The sequence below is a fragment of the Melospiza melodia genome, chromosome 3, assembly GCF_035770615.1.
Source record: "Melospiza melodia melodia isolate bMelMel2 chromosome 3, bMelMel2.pri, whole genome shotgun sequence".
Lineage (NCBI taxonomy): Eukaryota > Metazoa > Chordata > Aves > Passeriformes > Passerellidae > Melospiza > Melospiza melodia.
This window is the reverse complement of record NC_086196.1, coordinates 3,833,327-3,859,585: the sequence shown is the minus strand read 5'-3', so window position 1 is coordinate 3,859,585 and position 26,259 is coordinate 3,833,327. Positions and strand designations below refer to the sequence as shown.

The 26,259-nt window shown below is 37.6% G+C and overlaps 1 protein-coding gene across 1 annotated transcript in view; it reads left to right on the top strand.

The window, feature by feature from the left end:
* Positions 1 to 787: 787 nt before the first annotated feature.
* The window catches only part of TINAG (tubulointerstitial nephritis antigen), a 38,994-nt gene continuing 13,522 nt past the window's right edge, over positions 788 to 26,259 (top strand). The window contains exons 1-8 of the mRNA XM_063150674.1: positions 788 to 1,273; positions 5,963 to 6,026; positions 7,058 to 7,147; positions 8,688 to 8,802; positions 14,357 to 14,480; positions 16,164 to 16,314; positions 21,733 to 21,913; positions 22,336 to 22,381. Of these exons, the coding sequence (XP_063006744.1) occupies positions 904 to 1,273; positions 5,963 to 6,026; positions 7,058 to 7,147; positions 8,688 to 8,802; positions 14,357 to 14,480; positions 16,164 to 16,314; positions 21,733 to 21,913; positions 22,336 to 22,381 (1,141 nt within the window). The 5' untranslated portion in view covers positions 788 to 903. The remainder of the gene's footprint in view (positions 1,274 to 5,962; positions 6,027 to 7,057; positions 7,148 to 8,687; positions 8,803 to 14,356; positions 14,481 to 16,163; positions 16,315 to 21,732; positions 21,914 to 22,335; positions 22,382 to 26,259) is intronic.

Genomic DNA, 26,259 nt, shown 5'->3' with positions numbered 1-26,259 from the left:
GGAAAGAGTACCACATATATTTCTTTAAGCCCTCTGTTCAAAAACCTGGAGATTACAGATCATGTAGCAAAGGCTGTTAGACTTATCCTTGATATCTGCTTTTTGGTGTTTTGCCTTTTTTTTGGTGAATATATAAATACAGACATTTACTTCTTAAATAGGAATGAGCACTTATTAGTGGGTATTTATTATATTAATTAGAATGACTGCCAAGTTAATTTTGACCACAGAAATGCAAACCTTAAAAGAATAACTTTGAGTAATGTTTTATACTGAATATCACCTGATTTTTTTTTCTGAGTTTGCCCATAGTAAAACGAGTGAAAAATGTGAAGCATATAAGGCTAAGATAGATCACTGGAAATAAAATTGAAATAGGGGATGCAGGATAAGTTTACTGCAGTGATGTCACCCTGCCTATCAGATAGGAAAATTTAGGTGAGATGTTAAAGGTTTTCTAATCATGTGGAACACATGCTGGTTATGGGAACATAAAAAGAAAGAGAGCTTCCTTTGACACCATGTACTCATTCCTCACATTGTTTTGATTTTAGAAGTCTGAAGTAGAGAAGTAAAATACTGGATCATGTATATTTTGTATATGTTGAAACTTTGCTATAAACTTTCTCACTCGCAAGAGATCACACAGAAGTTTCATAATGACGAATACATAGTTGTGACTCTGTTTCCAGTACCTCTGTATCTTGGACAAATAAATCTGTTTACAACATATCTGACTAATAATTAACACATGCAGAGTCTTCCTGGAAAGCTGTAGTCTGCAGCTTTCTGTTCAGATTTCTTTCTGATTGCTGACTGGAGGTACTACCTCTAGAGTAAATGAACATTTGCTGAGAAAGTGAAAGACAAAAAGTCTCAAAAAAGGCTTCTAGAGGCACAAGAATGTGGCACAAAATTCAGATATTGCTCTTATATTGCATTGCCAGTGAAGTTTCAACAACAAAACGTCTTGAGTCTAGAAGAAGTTTCCCCCAAGGACTTTACTCTGTAAAAGACAGTGGTTCTGCTAAGTGGAACAGGATTGCAAGGAGTCTGTATCAGGGAAGCTCCTGCAGGATACGAGGCTGTTGCACAGGAAGAGATGATGACTGCAGCTTTACCATTGTCTCCAGAGGAGCTATATGTTACTGTGACCAGTACTGCACCTCGGGCTCTCCTGGGCCTGTAGACTGCTGTACTGACTACTGGGATGTCTGCAACCACCCCGTGGAGCCCCCCAGGTCAGAGGAGCCCTGGCCACCTCCAGCATGGGGTAAGTGGAGAGAAAATGCGCACCTGGCTTTAGCGCGTCACAGTGAAAATATACATAGAAGTAAAATCCTGAAAAATTGACTGAAGTCATAGTGGACAAAGACACTGAGCATGAAACTGGAGTGAGAATTACACCTGATGTTATTTCTTTGTCTCTAGGACATTAGCATTGATTAGATTGTGTTTCTCTTGGACAGAACCTCTTTTTTATTTGAAACTTGTCAAAGAAACTCATTGGTTCAAAATTAGTGTAAACTGAAAAATTTCAGTAGGGTTCCACAGATTAACACGAGATGAACAGCAAGCTCTAAATATTTGTATCCATTAGTACAAACAAATCATCAACAAAACTGCGGGTTATCCTGAATGATACTGCCCTGAGGTGTTCTGCAATGCCTTTGACTCCGCACAGCTTTCCTGCAGGACACTTTTTCTGACAAAAGCTCAGGTGCAGGACTAAATGAAGAGATGTGCTTAGAACAAAGAGTAGATGAAGGGATGTGTTAGAGCAAGGATTTCTGGCATATTTTAGTTTCTTGTTACTTTGCAGTGCAAGTTCCTCCAGGACTACTCTAATTATTTTTAGCACTAAAGATTGCAAAAAAAAAAAAGATTTTTTTCAAACATCTGGTCCTCCCTTGGCTTGTGGATAGGCCAAATCTCTGCTGGTGGAGAAAATTTGGTATTGTCTATATCTTTAGCCAGATTTGGTGTAGCTTCTTACTGTCAGTACACCAAATCTGGCCAAAGATGTAGAGAATGTACCAAAGTTTCAAAAGCCTAAAATCAATAAAATACTACTGTGATTTTTAAAAATTACCTGTCTCTTTTCAATAACTTTGCTGCTTGCAGTTCAGCCCTTAGAACACAAGATCTTCAGGAGGCTGTGCTCTTAGGTGTGTAGCCAAAATCTGATAAGTGGGAGTGACAGAAATGCTGCAAAATTTGATTTTCCAAAGAGTTTCTAACCATTTAAAAGAATTTTCTAAGGCTCTATGTAAATAAAGACATTTATTTTCATTTTTATTTGCTGCAGTGATGTATATTATTTTTGATGTGTGGTTTTTGTTGTAAGCTCTGCTTAAACATGTAGTTGTATTTCTGCCTAGATCTGAGAGGTAGTGGGCCTACTTTGGCAAACTGTCCCATAGAATTGAACCATTACAAAACCTGCAGCAGTTTGCCACATGGTCACTGCCACAAGTCCACCTCTAAAAAGCAGAAGTGTAACAGAAGGTTTAGATAAGGGAATAGGTGAGAGGTAATATTTTTACTGCTTTTTAATCCATTTTTTTCCAATTGTGATCACTGTTTGCAACTGCTAACATACCTGCCAGGGGTAATAATTATGTTTTAAGTACCTTTACTTGTCCTATAAATGATTTTATACTATTTTTAATATGTCATCTTTAAAAAGATGGAAAGTCTGAATTTTTTAAAAATCTCTTTATTGGATATTCATTATGTAAGTAATTTAGAGGGTAAAAGATGAATAATACAGCCAAAATTAAGCAGGAGAAAAAAGGTAACAAACAAAACCATCTCTAAAGAATCTTTATAAAACTGGAATATCTGAGGAATTGGAATGAAAAAAAGGAGAAACAAGTAGGAATAAATGCCTGAAGATTAAGAAAATTAGGAAGCATCATTAGAAATGACATAAGTATGCTAGCTGACTTTTAGCAAATGAGACAACACTTCTGTCTTAGGCTAAAAATTATTTAAGGACTTGAAGACCACATGTGCCAAAGTACTTTTTACCTGGAAGGTCTTGATCTTTTGGTTGCCAGAGGTTTTGCTCTCAGAGCCTCCTGAGTCATAGTTCTTTAAATAAACCAATAAAGTGAAGTGTTTTACATGGGCTGGAATGTACAGCAATAAAACTGCTCAGTGGTTTATTTCAGGATCCCCACATATTCACTGAGAGGCTACAGCAGAAACACTGTGATTTCTTGCATGTGTGTGCACCATGCTGGGGGTCAGTATTGATTTAATTGTGGAATTGCTTTGACTCTGCCTTCATAAACCCAGCCTTCAGTTTGTTTCTATGGCTTTCATGTGTAGTTTCAGAAGAAACTGCGTATTCCTGCCTTAAATACCAAATAGAAGTTCAGGGTCTTTTTATTATAGTCATATTTTAAATTCTGTTGGTAGAAGAACTTTTTGAGTTTTATTTCAGGACTTTATTTATTATTTATTGTATCTCTTTGTTTCAGTTATTCTGATGGTACAAAAAGCCCCGTGAAAGCCCACCTACTGGGTCTCACTCTGTTGGTGGTGTAAAAGTGATATCCAGTGAGTTTGCTGATTGCTTTTACATGACAGATGTGATCTGACCTACAAGGGAGTAAACCTAGAGATATTTCACTGACAGAAGTACTCACACCAATGCTGGGGACAAATTAAATAAGAACCATTAAGGGTATATGAATGTTGGACTGTGAGGGAAGTCTCTATTTCTCAAATTTTCTTCTTTCCAGTAATGATTTTCTCATCATAAAATCTCATTCACAAAGTCATCAAGCTGCATCTTCAAATTAATTAATTTCCTACTTAATGTATTAATATTCTAACCTAATACATTCAGAGCCAGACAGCCTCACTGTATTCTCATGTGTCCTTTAGCTTAGAAAACTCTGTTGTCTCACTGATGCCTCAGGCAGTACTCCTGGCCCACAAAATATTAACTTGGTTAGGCTAAGGAAACTGCATAGTGTTAATTTTCAGTTCCCTAAGCATACATAATTGTAAAGCTGCTTCTGTACTAGTCCAGGTTTGCATTTTATCTTGGGCACAGGCAGTGAGCCCTGCCAGCAGAGCTCCAATGAGGGGCTGTTCCATCTCTCAAATGCTGCATCAATACTTCTCTTGATACTTTTGAAATAACTTGCTTGATCCTCCTTCCAGATACTGTCTGATGCTGACTTAGTCACATACTGTGGCAAACGATGGCGTTTTGGTAATTTGCTTTGATTATTCTGTGAAAAGTACCTCAGCTCTTAGCTGAAGTTGGATTACAGCAGACACTTTGGGCCTCAGGCTGCCTCGGCAGGATCTATTTTACCTGTGCTAGCTCCCATAGCCTGCTGAATTAACAGCAGGGAAATAACGGCATTTGTAGTTAACACTCACTTAATAATCATCTCTAGTTCCCTTTTGCACTTTGTTATGTAATCATGTAGGGCTCAGAGTGCATTTCTGTCCTGGCAAGGAAGGAGGCGCAGGCCGCTGAGGGCGGGGTGTGTGTGTGCCCGGGCAGCCCAACTCCAGCCCTGGCCATGGAGGGGCATGGCCTCCCTCATACTCCTCATGGGGAAAAGCAGGGTACCACGCCAATTTGCAAGTCAACACCATATTGGGGCTTCTTGCAAATGGAGGAAAAGATCGGTCTGCCTTGGGCTGGATAGGCTGCCAATCTCACTCTCCTGACTTGGACTCTGCGTCCTCCAAAAAGCGGCAAAGTCAGAGGAAGCTGGAAGTCCCAAAAGCTGAGGTAATCCAGCCTGAATCACCAGCTGATGCGTGGCGTATCACACCTCATGGGAGATGTGGGCGCCATCTGTAAGAATCCCTGTCTGACAGACTGTTCAGGTCCAATCCTGCTAGCCATGGACCCCAGCCCACACCATCTTACATGGACAAAGGCAAAAGATGAGAAGTGTTCTTCTCCACATGGGGACAAAAGTCCTAAATTTATTTCCTTGACAGGAGACATCTGATCATCCAAGTGACCTCCCAGGTGAAGAAAAAGAGAGTGATGCCTCATGGCGGGAGACTTTTAAACCTGGGGGAATGGGGGGTGGAGGAAGAGGACCACAGCCAAGGGGATACAAGTGAGGAAGGGGCGAGGGAGGAGTAAACCCGGGACAAAGCAGTTTAGTGCAAGTCCAGGCCCTCTCAGCAGGGGAAGAAGCATGGTGTCTGTAGGCTCAGCTGTCAGAACAGGCTGGAAACACAGACCCGTGTGATAAATGCACGGTGCTTTCTCCTGACTCACTCCATGCAGGCCTGCCGGATCGTGCTTCCGCTGAAGTTTTGACAAGCAGATGCACTGATGAAACAATTTATGTGGGAGATACTGAAACACACACAAAACCTTTTCTCAGTGAAGTGTTACCAAATAAAAATAATGAGAGGGATGTATTTTTTTGGAGAACTCATCCCTCAATTTATGTTTCATGGTGGGTTTTGGAGGGTGCATGAAACATACATTTGCCTTGAAGTGCAATTGATTTGTCTGTTTTTCAAAGAGGAATTAATCTGGCAAGGAAAAAGTATTTATTACAATACTTTTGGAGTATTCACTAGTTTTTTGAATTCTATACCTGTAAAAACTTATTTCTAATTTAATTTTCAATTAGAAAATAACCTTTATTAGAAATATTTTCTTTTTAATATTGGAAAATAACTTTATTTGAAGAATTTTTTATTTATATGTAAGATAGTAATTCTTCAGTGGGTGTTTTGAATCTGATGCTGAATTTATTTACTATGAAGGATATTTTCTAAAAAAATAAAATACATTTAACTGCCTTCATTACTTGGAAGAAACTGGAACCATATTGCTGACTTTCAACTAAATAATTCAAGCATACTGCATAAAACTAATTAATACAATAGTAGCAAGAGTTTTCAGTAATTCACTTGAAGAATTATTTTATTTTCACACATCTATGTGTTATGTTGGCAGGTTGTTATAAAGATGGCCGATATTACGGAGAAGGAACAGTAATTAAAGACAACTGCAATTCCTGGTAATGTTTCAGAGAACTGCAAATTGAATTTTATCTAGCATATGTCATGAAACAGGAATTAAGGTAGAGAGCATCTTTAAATTCATATTAAACTTGTAATCAAATCAAAATGGCTGCAAAAGTAGTGCTAAGTACTGAGGTTTTGTGGAGGCAGATTAAAGTCAATTTAGAAGAACAGCAAGAGGAAAACTGGAATTTCTAATCAAGATATGAGTATTAGACTATTCAAATCTCTTCCTCACGGGCCTAATTCTGTTCCTGGCTCAGTCAAACCTAAATTGAAATGTTTTCAGTCTAGTCCTGGGCATTGACCTGAATGTAGATCAAACAAATATAACAAATATCATTAAATTTTATTGAATCCTTCCTCCTTGGTGTTTTTTATTTTTCTTTAATGAGTTATGAGAACTTATATTAACCTGTAAGGAAAGTATATATATATATATATACACATATATATATATGTGGAAAGGAGTGAATTGTTTGAGCACCCCTTTCTCTGCCTTGGGACAGAAGCAGACAGGGCAGGCAGGGGAGCTTTGCTGTCAGCCCTGGCACTTGGCTGCCTGGGCTTTGCCTCTCCAAAAACCAGCCCTACCCTGGAGTGTGAATCCCAGGGCTCCAGCCCCCAACAGGGCTGGAATTCCCACTGTGCTGGCTTTAGCTCAGGGTCCTGGGAGCACAATGTCTGGGGCCACAAAACCCTTTCTGAGTTTCCAGAGTAAAACTTCCTCAAAACATAACATTTTTTCAGGAATTCAGCAACAACATTACATTCCCTGGTTTGGTCTCACAAAGATGGAAGCAAAATGTTTCAGATATGACCTTTCTCACAAACTGTAAACCCTCCCATCTTGTTCCAACTCGTTAGATAGTGAAGGAGGAAGAAATGATGCTATGTTTTCATAAAATCTCTGTGACAATTATTCTGTTTACACCTTTTTCCACTCCATCTGCCTTCTGCTGTTAAAGTGCATATTTTTCCTTTGACAATTCTTTTTTTTTGTTTAACAACATTCTTGTCCTTTCAGCAAATGTTTCAACAGTCTCTGGAAATGTTCAACAGACGTATGCCTTGTTCGCCAAGACTTAATTCAGCACATCAATTCGGGAGATTTTGGGTGAGAACCCTTTTATTTTAAAGTTTTGTTATGCACCACAGTATTGCTCATTCTGTGTATGTGCAAATTACAAGGTATGCAGTCTTCCCCACCCCTTCTTTCTCCAAATACGTTACAGCAATTTGACAGTAAGTATGCATTTATGAAACTTTCCAAATCACTGGCAGATTATAAAGCTGTAAATGGAAAGATACTGAACATCTCATGCTGGTAAGAGAACATCTCCTGTAAACATCTATCTAAAATATTGTCCAAATTTAGAACAATTTCTTTTCTCTCAAAGCAAGATTTGCATCATCTTCCCCTATTCTTCACTGTGTTTATTACTTGGGATAGATATTTAAAGTAATTCTTTTCCTGCTCCCTTGAGAGCACTGTTCCATGTAACAGGACTCTATGTAGCACTGGAAGTGGAGAAGATGGGTGAAATGCAGATCAAATTATCAGAACTTGGGGGGCTTGGTGTTTTTCTTATTAACAATCTCATTCCTGTGGTTAGTGCACAGAGATTTGGGACCTCAGTACTGTATCTGTGCCTTGGCAGCCTGCTGGCTCTTTACAGAAAGAGATACATGGGCAGCCTCCTAGGATCTGGGGAGCCAATTCACCAATGAAGCCTGCTCAGATTTTAAGCTATCAGGAGTGCTGAAACATTCTGTACTTCATGGGAGGCATTTAAAGCAACTGAATTAAGATAAAATCCAAGTTAGGCCCTGGAGCCTGAACCTATCTCTTGTCAGTTATGACCCTTGAGATTTATCACAGGGTGACAGGTGAGATATGATTCAACTTCTCCATGTGCTTGCACTTTTCATTGACCACAGGGAGACCAAGAGCAATGAGACTTTTTTGGGCAGCAGGAATCCCACTCCTTGTTCTTACCAAAAGCAAGTAAGAAACTGGCAAAGAGAATGCTCTCTCCCCTGTCACTCAGCCCTTATCCAGTAGAAAATTTCAGTGTGTTCCAAATGTGTATGGCTGCAAGGGTGGTTTTCTTTGTGTTGTGCATATAGTTTGCACATCAACATTGAAATCTGAGTTGGGTCCACCTGAGAGTAGCAAGGGAATACTTAGAGAATCATGGGGAGCCCTTTCTCTCACAGTGGCTATTGGTATAAAACTAGGGCAGAAGGTGTCAGCTGGGCTTTATGCACTGCAACTCACAACATGAGGCTGCTAGTTCTCTGTGGGAATCTGGGCTGGAGCATGATTTGAGCATAAGTTCAAGAGAACAGCAATGAGTGTCTCGTTTGCCAGTACTGCTCTGAAGGATTGCACACTCGTGTCCTGCAGGCTGATGTGATGCTGACCCCAAATCACCACTATTCATATAATGCTGTGTTGCTCCATCCCGCACTTATCTGCAGCAGAAAAGCCCACAGCAAATATTTTCTCATACATATTGAATGCAAGTTTTTAAATGCAATTTCAAAAATTTATTTCTGGATGCTTTTGCTGTTGTACTCTTAAATGAGCAATGTGTTAATATGAGTGCTATCTCTAACCTGGGTCTTGCTTTTTGGCTTCATGTGTGAGGAAGATGGAAAGCTGACAACTACAGTCAGTTCTGGGGAATGACAGTGGAAGAAGGTTTCAAAAAGCGTCTGGGCACCTTCCCTCCATCTCATTCTTTGCTGAATATGAGAGAAGCTCCTGTAAGTGTCATGTACACTTGTTAATTGTTAAATAACTTTATCACATAGAAAAATAAATGTGGACAATTATAAGAGTATGATTCAGGGTTTTGTCACTCAATGTTTCCATGTTGAATATGATGTTCCTGGAACAGTTCTATAAGTCATAGAATGTCTGGCCCTATTTACAGAAATCAAACAAGAAGGAACAAAAGAAAATGCTAATCACTGTGAAGCTCTGCAGCAATATTAATTTATCATTGTAGTTCACTTCCTTAAGAGGGCTCCATATTCATTCTCTCCATTTGCTAATCATTGCACACACAGCTGTAACTAACGAAAAATACATCTGGGCATAGTTCATTAGGGCAAACAGCTGAGTCTAAACAGCAATCTTTGACAGAAGCTGTGAAAGCTTTTTTCAGGTTTTGAACAAATGGACAGCAAAATTATGGGAATCATTGCAAAATGAAATTGTTCTCTACTACCAGCTTTCTAAATCCCTTGGCCATGACAATTTTTGTGACAGCTAAATTAAATTTCCTATCATTTATTTATGCTGAAATTAGTTTGGCATCAAAGCAAATATACTTTAAGTTATGTACGTTGGTTAAGCAATTTAAGAAAAATACAAGTTATTGTATCCAGAGTGATTTTTCCAATGCTTTGGATCAGTTAGTTAGTTTCTTTCTGAGAGAACACAATTTATGGAGTTCACAGACCAAAAAACTCCACCTAACTAGCTCACCAGAGTGAAATTAGAAGTGAAAGTATAAACAGATAGATCCAAGGTTTGCAAAAGTGTTAAGTATAAAAGGTGTTTATCTTTGCCTTCAATATAGCTCAGAGAAGTGATGCCTTTTCATTATCTGTTAGAAGTCAGTTGCTGATGCTTTTTTATGTGTTGTGATATTTCTACAATCAAAAGAAAACTTTCCAAACAATATTAAAGGTGATAATATGAAGAGCACATCTTTAATGAAAGCTTTCAGGTGCACAAAATGTCTTGGGCGCACCTGATATGGGATTTCCACAAATTTTGTAAGTTTAATTAATTAAGATATCCAGCAAGTACATCCTATTGGAGACCAGTTGCTCTGGTAACCACCCTTGGGCCTGACCCTCAATGTCTCTCCAAGGGGTTCTCAGCTCTATATTTTGTTATGTCTCCTGTGTGCTGGTGCAAAACAGGACATTCTTGCTAGAAGTGCTTTTCTTGAAATAATACTATTTATTTAAACAGAATTTCAAGAACGTGGCATAAATGTGTGAGAAAGGATGATCTACTGTTCTGAAGTGTGAGAAAGCATGAAAAATTATTCAGCTGCATACTAAAAATCTATAAAGCTGCAAATATATATATATATATATACACACATATACATACATACATACATATTTAAAGCTAAAAATCTTTAGGGATCAGTGGCAGAAGGATTTCCACATGATAGAAGGCCTTGTGGTGACAGATTCAGAGTGCATAGCTGCCTCTTGAATGGGTTTTGGGGAAAGAGAGCATGGCCTCTGCAAAAATTTGAGCAGTCATAACCCTTTTGCTTGATTCAGAACATTCTTGGTTACACTCAATGACAGCTCCCTGCAGCAGCAGAGTAAGGCATTGTGTTCTGGCCCAGATTGGCCAACTCAATCAAAATTACACTCTGAAGGGTTGCCAGAGCAAGAAGTGGACAGGGATTAAACTTTGGAGTTTTGCCTTGTAGGATTTTCTGGACTACTCTTTGCAGCCAAAAAAGGATCATTTGACTTGAAGATGGCAGGTCAAAACAAGACAGTGGCATAGAAGAATTTAACAAAATTTAGTAGGTGTCTACCTTAAGTTACCAGTGAACTTCACTGAGGCTCAAAAGAGTTGGACTGATTTGTTGTTTTTGGCATTTGCCTTGAGGGATACAGTGTGAAGCTTATATAGCACAGGTAAAAAATGGATTTCATGTACCCAGCCCAGAGACTGATATCTCCATTGCTAGGTATCTAGCTAGGTAGATGCACCACTAATCCCACCTAGGAAAAGAGGAAAGGGGAAGGTTTCAAGAAATTCTTCATGGTACTTCCTTTCCTTTATTCAGTTTGTAGTAGCTGTTTACTCAGTAGTCCTGCATTACATTCAGCCTATTGAATCATTGTTATTAAGCTTCCTGCAGCCACTTTAACTGGTACACTTCTTAATGTCTTTGTTCCACAGATACATTTCTCAGTTATATTTTCTCTGTCTGCTGTTTTATGAAATCTGTGAGCCACAACCCAACCCCCTTTGGCACTGCCAGACACCAAAGGAGATTCAATGCATTTTTCTCCAGAAATCCAACTTGCCACATTCATGCATTTAGTCATCATGAGACTTCCTTATATGTTGCTGGAATCACATACCTTTCACAGGATTCTAGGAAATCTTTCTACTTACAAAAGCTAAAAATATAAAATAATACTCTCCGTATGACTTTATCAGCTTCTGCAATATTCTTAGGGAAATCACAAACTTCCCTGTAGTTGCTTGTAGAGCTTTTAAAAGTTCTGCTTTTAATAGAAGATTTTACCTGCTCAACAAGGTGATACTTTTGTCTGGAAGGGAAGTTTGTCATGATGGTACATTACAACACCCAAAAGACAATGATATGGAGCAAGAACCAAACCTGAACTGAGGACCCTCTGTTGCACAGTATGGACCTGAGTATAGACCAACAGCTAAATGCACCACTAAACCTGTTTGACTCCTGAAAAAGCTGAAGCTCCTCCATCTGAGAAGGCATTTTCACGGCAGGAGACAGTGCAATCATTCTTGAAGTTCCACGTAGCACAAGAATAATTGCAATGCCTTTAAAATCACTGTGAAGCACTTTTGGTGGTATTCTGTCAGCACAAGTTCTGGCAAGAGGTACATTGCAATGGTAAGGTCTGCACCCCCAGCAACAAGGTGCTCACCTGAGTGCCATCTTACAAGAAGATGAAATACATAATTCAGTAATAACACGCCATTTTCTCAATAAATATCAAGAAGGTCAGAAAAACAATTGGAAAGCAGACAAAGTACAGCCTCTGTTCCACTGGTATATGGCTTTTCACAGTAAAAATCCTCAGCAGTTGTAGTTGTCTTGCAAACTGAAGGTCATTCATGCCCATTTGGTCTTCACAAAGCAAGTGATGTCCAGGATCATTTTGCTACACAAAAAAAAAAAAAAAAAAAAAAAAAAAAAGAAAAAAGAAAAAGCTATTCCACAGGGAAACTATTTCCACATTTGCAAATTCAGTTATCTTTGGCCTTTTCCCTCTTATTGGTCATCTATCTTTTCTGAAGAAGTCATTGTTGAAATTTGAGTGCTCTTTTATGTCCTCTTACCTTCCTGCTTTAGCCAGGCTTCTAACTTCACTGCAGAGAGTACATATAAAGGTTTAAAAATAGTTCACCAGTCATTTTGCTGATTGCTTTGTGCTGTCTGATGCTGGTCCATGGAGCATACATTGAGAAACAGTTGTCTAGACTTGATATTTGCCACAGACCAGCAGCACTTCTCAATATCAGGGTAGAAACTTTTTCAGAAAAAAGGCCAATGTTTCTTGCTACAGATCAGTCCTGTATTTCTAAATGACAAGGCTCAGGGATAATGAAGAATTTGCTCTGGGATTTACAACAGGAGGCTAATAAATACATTGACAGTAAGTTAGGAATACAGAAAACAATACATTGTCAAAACTGGAGATCGATTTAGAATTTTGCTTTTCTCATTGGCCTCATTTGTAATGAGGCATCATAATGAGCATTATAAGCAGCCATTACCCACACAATTGTGCTAAATATTTGCCAAATTTTGCTTTTTTACTGCTTGTTAGTCTCATAATATAAAATAAATCCTATCTGTCTGGGATTTGTCCTGTATGTTTCATCTTCAAAGTAAATCTTGAGTGCTTGCTCACTAATAATGAACATAATGATAATTTGTCAAGTTATTATTTAAATTAGTTGCTGCTTCCTGAGTGTCACTTGATGTTGCAAGTCCCATGTATATAAAACAATGAAAAAGCAGTCTTTGAAACTGATTAAGCAAAATAATGAGATTAATATTTTGGCAAGGTTTAAAAAATTTTTGGTCTTATATGGGTGGAGCTGAGACTTTCAAAATTATTGAAGTGACCTAACAGTTGGCAGTATTCCTTCATGGGTTCAGGACTCACAGCCTGCATCTAACCTGCTCAACCTAGTACCACTGAGTCTGGGAAAACACATGCACTGTATCAATTTGCCTGTTGAGGCTGTATCCCAACATAATGTCAGATATAGACCTGAGGTACAAGCTTCCTTTTCCTCGCCCACTCTGTCTCAGCTGGGGATTCTCCGTGGCAAATCCAGGTGTACAAGCTCGATGGAGGCGCTGCCCTTTCACAGTGTACACAACAAAGTGATCTTGATACAGGCAAAGGGCTAAAATTTGGTTCTCCAAAAAGTTCTAAAATAGTTTGAAAGAACTGGCCTCAAATGTTTAAATAATCTTATCAAAATATCTGTTTTATGATTATAAATTACATAAACAATTTAGAAAAATATTTTAACAAGGGTACCCAGAATTTAAACAGGATAGAAGCCATTGTGCTTCACAATTTCATCTTGCTTATGAGAAAGAAGCATCAGTGAGTGTTTTGCTCAGGAACAGATTATCTTATTTTGTATATTGTATTTCCTCTGGAATTGAGGTTATCAAGAATTTTTTGAAACAGACTGATTGCATGGCCTAATACTGCAATTCTCTGTGGTGATTCCCATTTCCTTGCACAGCATAATCCATCCTTCCATGAAGTTCAACAGTAAAAAAAATGGGTCAATAATTTTGATATGTTGAACACAGAGCAGATTATTAGCAGTTGTACCAGATGGCTCTTGCATATGCAAATATTTGTTCAAAGCTTGGAGGACTTTGGAGAGGGACACAAATTTAGGCTGAGAGATGAAGGTGCCAGAAGTGGCTGGCCAAATTGCTTTAGTGAACAGATAATAAATTTTCATGAATTCACTATCAGACTGAAAAGCAGAAGAAAAATCACTGATTTTTATTCTGGAAAAGGAATAATTGCTTCAGACTGAATAACCTCTGTGTAAAAGACAAATCAATGATACACTGTACTTATTCCTCTCCACAGTGACTAAAGTTTCCTACCTACACCCAGGTGTCTGGGAGAACAGGGTAACAGGTATTTAACTTCAACTCTGTTTGTAGCAGAGGGCTTTTCTTTCCAAAAATGCCAGCTGGGTCACACTTAGGAAATTTCATAGGAATTTATTGTTTGAGATAAAAATCAGAGAGGAGCTGGTCAGGTTATTCAGGCTGGCAGTCTTGAAGCTCAGCTTTTCAACTCAGTTAATGGAATGCCAGAACCCTCCTGCTCTCAGGGGTCTGCAGCACCCAGCCATGGTGAAACCACCACGGAGTTGCTTGGGAAACCACAGGGGCCAATGCTTTAGGTTTCTTCAGTCTAAAAATTAAGAATTTTACAAACAAAATTACGATAAAATTTATGATAAAAAAAGGAAATTAAGCATTTACAGATCTTCTACTTTTTGTTTTAGGGAGAGTCACTTCCAGAAGAAAAGTTTCCTGCAATCTTTTCAGCCATTTATGAGTGGCCTGATTGGATTCATGATCCTTTGGATCAGCGAAACTGTGGAGCATCCTGGGCTTTTTCAACCGCAAGTAATATTTCTTTTTGCTCCCTTTGAAAGTATCTATGATGTTAGATGTGTTATGAAAATTGGAGTGGTTTGTAACAAAATAATATCAACTTGCTTTTCACCTTTTATTACCAAATAGGAACATTTAAAATTGCTACAACTTTCCTTCTATACTGTCCCAAAATCTTTAAACGTCAATCTAAGCTGCAGCACTTTGCTTTTCATAAAATTGTGTAACATAAGCATGCGATCAATCTTTGTGACTTTATTTGGCCGGAGGGTCCTCACAGGTGCAGGTTTCTGCAACTGCTTCTTTAAGTCACAGCAGTAAGAAAAGGAAAGCAGCTTTAAGGTCAGCTAATCCCAGCTCCCTGAAAAAACCAGACTGAACGTGCTCTTTTTCTGACATATCTTATCCTCTGCAGTTTTAAAAAGAGAAAACCAAGAGAGCTTGTAACAGCTCTTTTGACAGATAACTGCAGAGATGAACAGAGATCACCGAGGGAGAGAATTTGCAGATATTGTGTCTCATTTTTCCTTTCCGCAAAAAAATACTTTAATTTTAATTCACATAATTATTTTCAAAGCTATGTAGTGTGAGATGCCTTCACATGTTTAGGTGCATCTAATGTTTTCAGTCAGAGTTTTCAAGATTAGTTGTTGCTCAATGAACAGAAAAGCACTGCTGTATAATTTTTTTCTTACCATGAATAATTTCTGTAAGTACTCCAAAACCTTTTATACCTATGAAAATAAACTCATTATCATGGGACTTTGGAAAAGCACAAAATACTGTTGCTGCCTGATGTCAGCAACGTTGTTTTCTGAAGTCTTCCTCAGTGTTCACCAAAGTTAGTGCTGATTTTGATAGGTATTTAGATTTCAAGAGATTTTTTTAAAATTTTATTTCAAAATTGAAAAACGTGGGGCTAAAAGTAATACAAATAAAATTCATTCATAGCTAATGATTTGTAAAGAGGCTTAATGATTGTTTCATTGTCAATTCATAAAGAGAGTAGAAGTACCTGAGTTTCACCCACAACTTAATTAACCTAGTCTGCCTTTAAATCAGTTCATAAATATATAAGTACTAAGAATCATGATTATCTGATTGAATTCAGATAAGGTATCTATGTCTGAGGAATAATTTTGTGTAATAAGGGAAAGAGGTACAAAGAGTCCCACATTTACATTACAATATGTACATCTCCAAATATTCTTTGTAATAAAACCAAAATATACTTCCAGTCATGAATTGTCTTCTTCATAGGACTGCTCTTTTTTTTTCCTTTTTCTTTCCCCTCGCATAAAGGAAAGAAAGGTTGAAAAGAAAGCAAAGAGATTTAGAGATTCAGCTGCAGAAAAGTATTGGGAAGTATTTGTTTCTTCTGTTGAAGACAAGTAAATGTGAATATGCATTTACAAACATGATACAGACAATTATGCTAATCTCATCTAATATTTGGGTATTTGGGAATTTATAATAGCCAGTAAATCTAGGAATTTGTCATATAACAGCAAAGTTGCTCATGATGCTTTGCAGTTTCTCAATCTTCTCTCACAAAAGTCTGGACAGATTATATCAGTATTGTTTAGTGAAGTTGTCCGCACAGACAGAAAATATTGAGGTGGTATTTCACAAAAACAACTGCTAAGTTTTGAGTAAATACTTGATTTTGATAGCAGAAAAATTATTTTCAAACAGGTGTTGCAGCAGACAGAATAGCAATTCATTCAAAGGGTCAGATCACAGACAACCTTTCTGCTCAGAACTTGATCTCTTGTGATACCAGGAATCAACATGGATGTAATGGTGGAAGCATTGATGGTGCCTGGAGATATCTGAAAACACATGGGTAAATATTTATCTGTCTGTTTAGATTATTTTAAATTGAAACTTTTGCTTAATTTGCAATAAGACAAAACTGTACTTAAAATGTACTTAAAATTTCTCTGTTTCTTGGGATACAGGCTCTTCATATGAAACAACCCTGAGTAAGCAGCCAGTTGCATGAGACAACACTGTGAATATTCAAAAGAATCAAACATCTTTTCTCAATAAAGCAACTTGTAATCCTCTCATTCCAAGGTTATTCCAGGGTGCAACACTCTATTAAGGATTGTACCTAGATCCTTCTTCCTTCAGATGAGACTAAGCAGAGTTAAGAGCTATCAAATTCCCCAAACAAGCTAGAAACTTTAAAATGGGATATAATAATTTATGGAATGACAAAATTATTTTGGTTGAAACTTTGGAGGTGACCTGATCCAACATTCTGTTCAAAGCATGACTTTAAAATTAGATCAGGCTATTTAGGCCATTTCCCTGGACACATTTTGAGTATCTTCAAGGATGGTGGTTCCACAACCTTTCTTGTAGCAGGTCAGTTTTTTTGACTAATGGTCAAACTTTTTTCTTATGTCAGCATTTTCCTTGGTAAAACTTGTGACCAGTACCTTCCTTCCAGCTTTTCACTGTGCATCTCCAAGAGTTTTGTTCTGTCTCCTCTATACCTCCCCTTATGTAGTTGAAGACAGGAATGATATACTCTTTTGGCTTTCTCTTCTCTAAACTGAACAAGTCCAGCTGCCTCAGCTCCAGTTCCCAGTGCCCTCCAATGGATTTGCTCAGTTTGTCAGTGTCTTTCCCAGGGAACACATAAGTGAAAATAGAACTCCATCTGCTGAGTAGTAATTTGAGGGGAAGATAAATTTTCCACAATGTCTTGGTTATGTTCTTGGTAACACAGCCCAGTATTGACCAGCCACATTTGCCAAGAGCACTCACTGCTCACCTACATTCAATTTGCTGTTTCTCAGGACCTCATGTCCTTCTCTGTTAAATGACTTTCTACACTGGCAGAGCCCTGACAGTACCTGGGCAGTTCTGGCTCAGAGGCAGGGTTTGCCATCTGTCTTTGTTGAAATTCAGGATATTTCTGTCAGGCTCGTTTCTTCAGCCTATTAACACTACTCTGAACAGCAGCCATGCATTCTAATCACTCCCTAAAAGTTTTACATTCTCCAAAATCTTGCTTAAGGTGCCTTACATCTGGCTGTCCAGATTGTTAATAGAGATACAAAAGTGTTGCTTTTGTGTTGTCTCCTGGGGAATTCCATTATTAAACAGACACCAGTCACTTTGATCTGTCAACCATTCAACATGCCAGTCCACAACTGACCTTGTAAGCAATTTACCTAGTCCAGCAAAGTAGAGGAACACCACAGCAACCTATGCTGAAAATGTCACTAAAGACAAGGTAAATGATAGGTACTGCTTCCTTATTCTCTCTGGAGCCAGTCATTTCATCATGGTCTGGCTGTCTCATCACATCATCATTACCTGTCATGGTAAATCGACAGATCCTGATTTCAGTCCACTCCTTGAAGCCTGTATGCCTGGACATGGCTTCCAGGAGAAGTTCAAAAACTGTGTTTTAGATACCATATAATAAAATCCTGCTGTTTCTCACATTACCAGGATTTTTTTATCCTTTCTGTTCCATACCAAAATCTATTTCCTGTCTTGCTTTCGCACAAGCTCATCCCTTACTCTGTTATATCTGAAAATGACAGACTGAGGGATCTCAGGTGTTTTCTCTGTCAGCTTTTGATTTTATCTCTAACACAAACAAACAAACAAAGCATGTCAAGAGCAGAAGAATGTTGGATGTGATGTGTCATAGTTGACATGGCACTCTGGGGATCCAGGAGAAGACCTGTCACACAATACAAGTGACAATTCTGCTTTCTGCAAGTATATCAAACTATTTCTGATATGACAAGGACTTTGTATTGTTATGGGGAGAGTTTACTTTGAGCGCTCCTCTATCTTTTTCTCTCAGGGTTTCAACACTAAACTGGCTTTTATTTAGGTTTTAAGAAGGAGATCCTTCAGCTGAGTGATTAGCAAAGGCCCTTTAGCACCCCAGGAGCTAAGGGAAAAGGTTTCATTAATGAAGAAATGAAAGTTATAACTTGACATTTTAATTTTAAGCACTTTTTAACTGCAATACTTTTCTTTAACTAGAAAAACAGTCTCATTTTACTCAGTAGTTCATGTTTTTATGAGAGTAATTGCAACACTTTCTCTCTGAACGGTTTTCTTGCCTGTTAAAAACAGGAGCATGAGAATTGCTGGTATAGATAAGAGAAGAGAGAATAATTTTTATGAGCATTATCTCCAGAACAGTTGGACCATCTTATTTTTAGAGGAAAAACTGTAAAGAATGCAGTGACAGGACAATCTCCTAGTTTTCTGTTTCCTCTGACTGTTACCCCTGTACAGGCACAACTACCATGAGCCCCATAATAATGAAATTCTTCCCATGCCAGAATGTAGTATTATTTTTACCTGAGCACTGTGGTTAGTGACATGGCCTGTTATACAGAAGCAATTGAAGTATAAAAGAGTTAGTTAGCTTATTTTAAAAAGAAAAGCAGGGCAGGCTGAAGCTCTACAAGGCACTATCATTATCAACTTAGCTGTACCCTCACAGGAGCTTGCTCTGGTGTGAATGCAATAACATTATGTTTGACCTGACTGAGTAGCAGAGTGACAGTGGTGTGCTGAGCAGGCTTTCTGCCTGATATGGGCCTGGAAACACAGAGCCACAGCACTCAGCTCACGCAGCACATCTGTGAACTGTCTTTTCACCTTCACACTGCCAAGTACTTGCTTATTGCTCAGCCTCATGTCAGTCACCAGCCTCTTGCAGCTGATCATCTCAGAAAAGAATCTGAAGGGCAGTTGTGAAAACCATCATGAATTTTTGGAAGCTATCGAAATCTCCAACAAATCTCAGCAATCCAAGATTATTTTCTTAGTCATTTATTATGCTTTTTTGTTGCCATGGAGCTAGCTCCAGCTTGGACAACATCACTGTGCTATGACAGACATTTGCTTGCTATCCTGACCATTGATTTGTCATCAAAGTACCACACATGAAAGTATCCCTACTTTCCTATTTTTATAAACATTTCTACATTTTGCTTTTCTTTCCTCAAGTTCAAATGATATTTCAAAACCCATTCTAAAATTTCCAGATGCAAATAAACACATTAAGGGAAATATCCAAATATCTTTAGAACAGATACTGGAAGAACAGATGAACAGCACTTCTGGGTCCATCTAGCCCAATGCTGTCTCTGACAGTAGCCAAGAGCAAATAATATCAAGAACAACAATTAAAAAGTTTTGATTCACTGGACTCATAATTTAATCAGTTTTGTAGGTAAACCCCATAATCCATAATCTTTTACCTGTGACAATGCAAAAATATTGGAAATTTATGGCAGACAAGTTAGAAGTGTCTTTTGAATGAGCCCTGTCAAATAGTGCTTGCTTCCACACACTTCCAGGTGACTTATTTTTAGGAATTGTTATATTGCAATCATTGTGTCATTATCTGCATACCCTGCAACAGGGAGAAAACACATTGATTTTCTGTGGGGCCTTGTAAATTATCACAGCAGGTGTTCAATGCTGTTTAAAGTTTCTGCTGTTTTGATTTCGGGAGTGTGCTCAGCTCAGGTTTTTGACAGATTTTCAGAAAAATCAAGTGCTGACCTAAACTATCCCCAGTAAAGTCAGAAAAAGATTTCCATAAAGCTCAAGGAAGCTAGGCAAGTGCTGAGACCTGACTTTTCAGAATTACTAAACACTCAATTAACAGTGAAATCTGCTGTAAGTGGAGCTGAAACACTGTTTAAATATCACTTTGTCTTCCTCCATTAATTAAAGAATAAATATGTATTCTATTACTAATTATCATTAGTTTTAAGTGTTTCAGTTACAAGTCATAATTTGGGAGAAATAAGTGTTCTTGAAAGCATCTATTTTAACTAATAAGAAAAACAAAAAGGTTATATTCATCAAGAATGAGGAAGAAACACTTCATTTTCAGGTGGTATAAAAGTTAGACATGAATGTAAATAGTGCTTCCAACCACAATAGGACTTCATCTGATTTGTACTTCAGGCTCTTGGCAGCTGTAGGGTATGAGAAAGATGTTATTGCTATTAGCCAGCTTGCAAATAACATATTCTAATGTTTAGGATTATTTTCTTATCTCACAATTCAAATACATAAATGCAATGAATCCACAAAAATTTCATTAGATTGAACACATAGACATGACTTCAAATGAATTCTGTCAAGAATGTATGAACACACTACAGAGTTTTCCTAGTTGGCCCCGGATTCTGCTTGTTTCTAACACTATTGTTGTATATATGTATCTATATTTGTGCATATTCACATCTATTTCTGTTTTTCTTCTATGACTCTTATGGAAGGGTCTTCTCCTTGAAGTGTTTTTGATGTTTACTGGTGTGCTGGTGCTTCAGCACATACGACATTGTACTTCAGCACATACGAAATTGTGCTTCAGCAGAGAGATGTTCAATTGTGGTAATCAAGGCTGCAGAAACTGGGCTTGGTGAAAAGATTCAAACGTGACTCTGAACTAAGAGATCTCATCTGGATTACCACTCAGCTCCAGTGTGCTACTGTATGTGCTCTACTTTGGGCAGAAAGAAAAAGATTTCTCAGATTTTCTACCACCAAATGCTAATGGTGAAATGCAATTTCTTATTCAAAACAGCTGAAGGATATATGGGCTTATCTTGTGAAGCTCCTGGCAGCTAAGTATACACTGGCAAGCATAGTTTACTCCATACTGTGTAGAAATATAGTTTTCAATTCCTCAGGTTCAGAAATTCCGGTGTAATCGACGAGCTACTTAAATACAAATGCTTTTTATTGGACTGACTATTTTAAGGTATTCTGCTTCAGCAAAATATTGGATTATGCTCTGTAAAAGAAACCCTCTCCTAGGCCTGCATGGCATTAATGCAGAAATGTGTATATTGTTTGAGAAATGTCTAACAGTATTCCACATATCCCATTTCACAAGCCATTTTTGATAAATGAAGCCCATTGACAACATTGGTAAATTATTGATCTTTTTCAGTGTGAGCTTTCACGCATCATTAATGAGATGAATGTACCAGGTGACAATTACTAAACACATTTTTTACCCTATCTCTCTTTGGAGAAGGGTGGGAAGAGGACTACTGTAATGGAAACTTAGTCATAAATATCGTGTATATTAATTGAAGGAAATGCCATCCAGCTGAAAATATGCCATCTACATTTCTGAAGAGTATTACTTGATAAACGACAGTTGTAAAATAATTAAAATCTTGAAGTAAAATGGCAAAAATTTTTGAGTGAGCTTCTTATCAACTCTTTTTTTTAACTACCTGAACAGGGTTGTATCATATGCTTGTTATCCATCATTTTGGAACAAACACCTGGGGCCATTAGCTGAAAATCAGTGTTATGTGTCAAGTGAATATGGAAAAAACCATACAAATGGGCCATGTCCCAATGCTTTTGAAAAATCCAATCGGTTATACCGGTGTGCCTCTCACTACAGAGTGTCCTCAAAAGTAAGTTAATGAAATTCATCTGTTGTCTCAACAATTTCACTCCCTTGAGGTTTGGTTAAAATATGTTCACTTCAAGACTAGAGTTGTGAATTTTCCTTTATGTTCTCCTTGAATTTTCCTATGAGTTGAAATTCTTTATAGTTTCTCAGTTGTACATCATCTGTTTAAAGTTGATACTTTGTGGTCCCCTAGAAATTTGAGATAGAAAAGAAAGTATGCTGTCATAATAGTGCAGTTGTTCTTCCCAAACATGTTTCTGAAGGTCTTGTTAATTTGGTAAACCAAATATTCTCCAGCAGAAATACAAGTACAAAGGTACACTTACACTATATATGTAATGATAAATTAGTATGAGTTTTAATTTTATTTAATAACTGTTATCTTCCCTTGCTGTCTCTGTTGCTGCTCTCACCTCCTGTCAGGAAACTGATATAATGAAAGAAATCAAGGAGAGAGGACCAGTGCAAGGTATGGTAAGTTTAAAGGATGATAGCATTATTGAAATAGTTAGACTGTGCAATGACCTTGTATCAAAATATTAGAAAATGCAAATTATATGCCACAGTGGAGAAACAAGTCATATGCACTGTAGTCCATCCAGGGACATTTGGTGGGTAAATAGTGGTCCTAAAGGCAGCATGGCTGCATCAGAGCCTGTAATGAGTAAAATGACCTTGAACTGAATATGTTGAAAATTTGTGCATAATGTGTGTGCAGGAGATCTGTGTGCCTTTTTTCATGACAGTTCTTTGGTCATTGGTGAAATAGCAATTTATGGAATTAAAGGTTAGCCAGACTTGGTTCCATAGGGCTGGGGTTGATTCCCCCACAGCTAGGGCCAGCCTACCAGACCTGCTCTCCCTCTGAAGGCAATGCTGAAATATATGGGCCTTCCAGCAAATCATTCAGTACTGAAATACCCCAGAATTTCTCATTTCAGAGCCCAAATGCTCTTGTTGATGCCTACTAGTTTTGAATTTTTCTGCTGAACTTTGCAATGAAGATCTCTGACCTCTTAGAGGTCAGAAATACAGAGACTTCACTCAGAGACTCAGCATTGAGTAGGGAACTGCAAACTTTTTTTTTTTTACCCTGGATACTATCCGTTTGTGGCCATGTAAGGGGCTGGCACCAGCTGAAAATGCAGGTTCCTGCTCACAGCCCAGGCCAGTGTAACTAGAGATTGATGGATGTGGGGCTTGGGATGATGGAGAATGGTCACAGTGCAGGATCTCCACCCCTCTTGGATGGCTGGCTGATGCAAACCCAAAGAATTTTACTTCAGGTGACTTCTGCATTTCTACTGCCTTTAATTATATAAGGAATTATCATAATCTTCAATTTATTATTCAAATGGTTTTGATTATGAGATGGAATTCATTTTGATGCATCATGTAGTTGAAATTATTTCTTAAAGCTCTTTATGTGGGCAGCTGCAATTAATCTGAAGTTCAGACTTAACAAGATCAACATCATCAGTCTTTTTTGTTTGTTTGCTCAAGGAAAATATTATTTCCCACATTCCATTTGATCTAGATGGAAAAACAGTAATTTCTGCCAGTTTTAGAAAATGATATAAAGAATCCTCAAGATAGAGCTTCAAACCTCAAACATTCTTCTAGATTAAATCTGCTAGTACTAAATTTTACACATGAAATAATCAATATTCAGCCATTTGTTAGGATTTAGCTACTCAACAATTCAATTTTTTTTAATATAATGCTTTTGTGTATCAGGTTAAGGTAATGTTGTTTGTAGAAAAATCAAGATCTACATAACGGCATATAATCGAGACTATGCATCATTGACTGAAATCACTTGTTCTTTTTTCTTTTGGCTATAATATGAGTTTTAAATTAATCACAGTTATGACCCTGTAATTTGTCACTGATCCTCTCTTCTATCTTCCCATATTACAAATGCAACCAGGGCAAAAGTCTAATTTTAAAACCATATCATACTTTTTCTGCAAATGATCTTCAAATACTGAAGGGGGTTTCCATTATTCATTCACTTGTCATTTCTGACGAACTTACAAAATGCTCAGGGACAGTCTTTTCTAATGTACTAAGCAAAGTTTAATAGCTGGGAAATATTCAAGATCCCTTCAAGATCATGATGATGAATGGATTTGGATTTTTGGACATATTCAAAGTTAAGGAAAAAAAAAATTTAACAACTGTGAAGCAGCAGGTTTAGGAATATAATTGAAGATTTTATGTTATACAGCTTTCAAGTTTGAATGATAATTTTTCTTCGACCTACATCATTGTCTTACATGGTACAGAAACCGAACAGTTAGCAATTTTTGATTCAAAGATGAAATACTAGATTTTAAGAAATCCATTTTCAAGTAAACATAGTGAAATTTCACCAATAATTTCAAAACATTTAGATGGACAATCCTAATATTGCCCATATACATTTTTTTTCATGGACTTTAGGAAATACTCTGACAGTTACAAGGCTGATGGAGAAAAATTATCCTCTCTGACACCTTAGTCAGTCTCAATTAAAAGACACGCTTAACACATTGCTGGCAATACATCACAGTTTTGATCCCACAAAACTTACAATTTCAGCTGTTATGATCTTGGTAAAAATTTTTATATTTGCTAAAGAAAGTAAATCTATAAAAATATGAAGAAAATTATCTGTAGAAAGTGCTTGACTATATTAATGTATAAGCTAAACTTTGTTTCCTTTTGTAGCAACTAGTTTTAATTTCTCATGTCTTTGTATGATTAAAAAGAGACAAAAAATCCTATTTAAGCATTTTATGCAGGGGAATGCATAGTGGAATCAATCTTTTAATCTGCTGCATCTATATGCATAGATCTGACAAGCTCAGCATGACTGAAGTAGCCCATGCATGAAGTATACTAAATCTTATGAAAATCGCTGCCTTTTCTGATTCATTAATAATTAATCTGTTCATTTTGGGAAATGCAAAGTCTTTCCTGTGTGAGAAGGAACAAAATTAGGTGGTGGACTGTGATCACCTTGTCCTGTCCAAGTCACAGTCTGCATCAGAACAAAGCGACTAGATAAATAAAAATATCTCAGTGCTAGATCTAGAATTACCATCATCTTTGTCCATCCTGTACTTCATGCACCCAGACCACTCTAAATCCAGACCATATCATTGTTTAGGTCCTGATTACAAGGTATTACATGCACATGGGTAAATATATTTACACACATATAAAAATCTGTGTGTACACATGTGCCCAGGTGTGCAAAGTATATATAATATACAATCATGGATAAAATTCTACCACATAAACTAAAGTTATTCTGGAAATACACTTCAAAAATTTCTACTTCGTTTCAATGGAAAAAATTTAGGTATGATATCTCTTCACAGACAAGAATGTGTCTCATTTGGGGCACAAGTTTTATTCTCCTTTGTACTTACAGCTGAAGGCAGCAGCATTGGAAGAAACAGATGGGCTGAGTCCATTGAGACACCGTGGCTCCATGGCTGGTGTCAGAGCTAAAGCCTTGGGGTGTTTTGACCATGGGATGGCCTAAGCAGCAGGCATACTGGCATCAGATGGGACTCCCCTTTCCCAGAGAGGAAGGAGAGCCTTTGCTCAGGAGCAGCAGGTCTCACCAAGCTGTGATGGGGAGGGGGCACAATATCAGGCTTGTCTGTGGCAAGGCAATTGGCCTAATTTAACCATGTTTTAAGAAATCTCTCTTATCCCCTAAAATTTTTGACTGTTTCATATCTTCAGCCAAATATGATAGAGGTTCTTTTATAGATAGTTAATTTTCTTCAAGTTTATGAAAATATTCAGGTAGGAAAAAGAAATTTGTAAGTATGCCAGGCAGAAAATATGGCAGCATGATCTCATCTTACCGGACACTGCAGATCTATACCAGGCACGTGTGTTATAAATGGTCCAACCACATAAAAAATGGTCAGTGAGACTTGTACTTTATGGGACTCCCAAGGTGCACGATTTTAGGAAATTGGATTTCACTAATTCTCATGTTCTAAGCTGTGTGGCAGTTAGAATCACAAAATGGAATGAAACTTATAATTAATGCTTCTAATTCACTGGAATCTAAAGGTAATGTAGACCTGAAAAATGCTTTCATTTCTCGGGATCTGGTAGCCCACCATAAAGCAAATGGTAGTAATGGTGGCAGAACATATGTGGAAAGAAACCCAGAACTATTTTCTTAATAAACGAATGATGCTCCTAAGAAATATTAAATAGGCATAAAATGCAACTTGTAATCTTCATTTTCTTGCACAAAATTCAGTCCATCAGCTCTTTCACCTTACATTTTTATGAAAAAAGGGGTGACTTTTCCCACACTTTTAACTAGCAGTC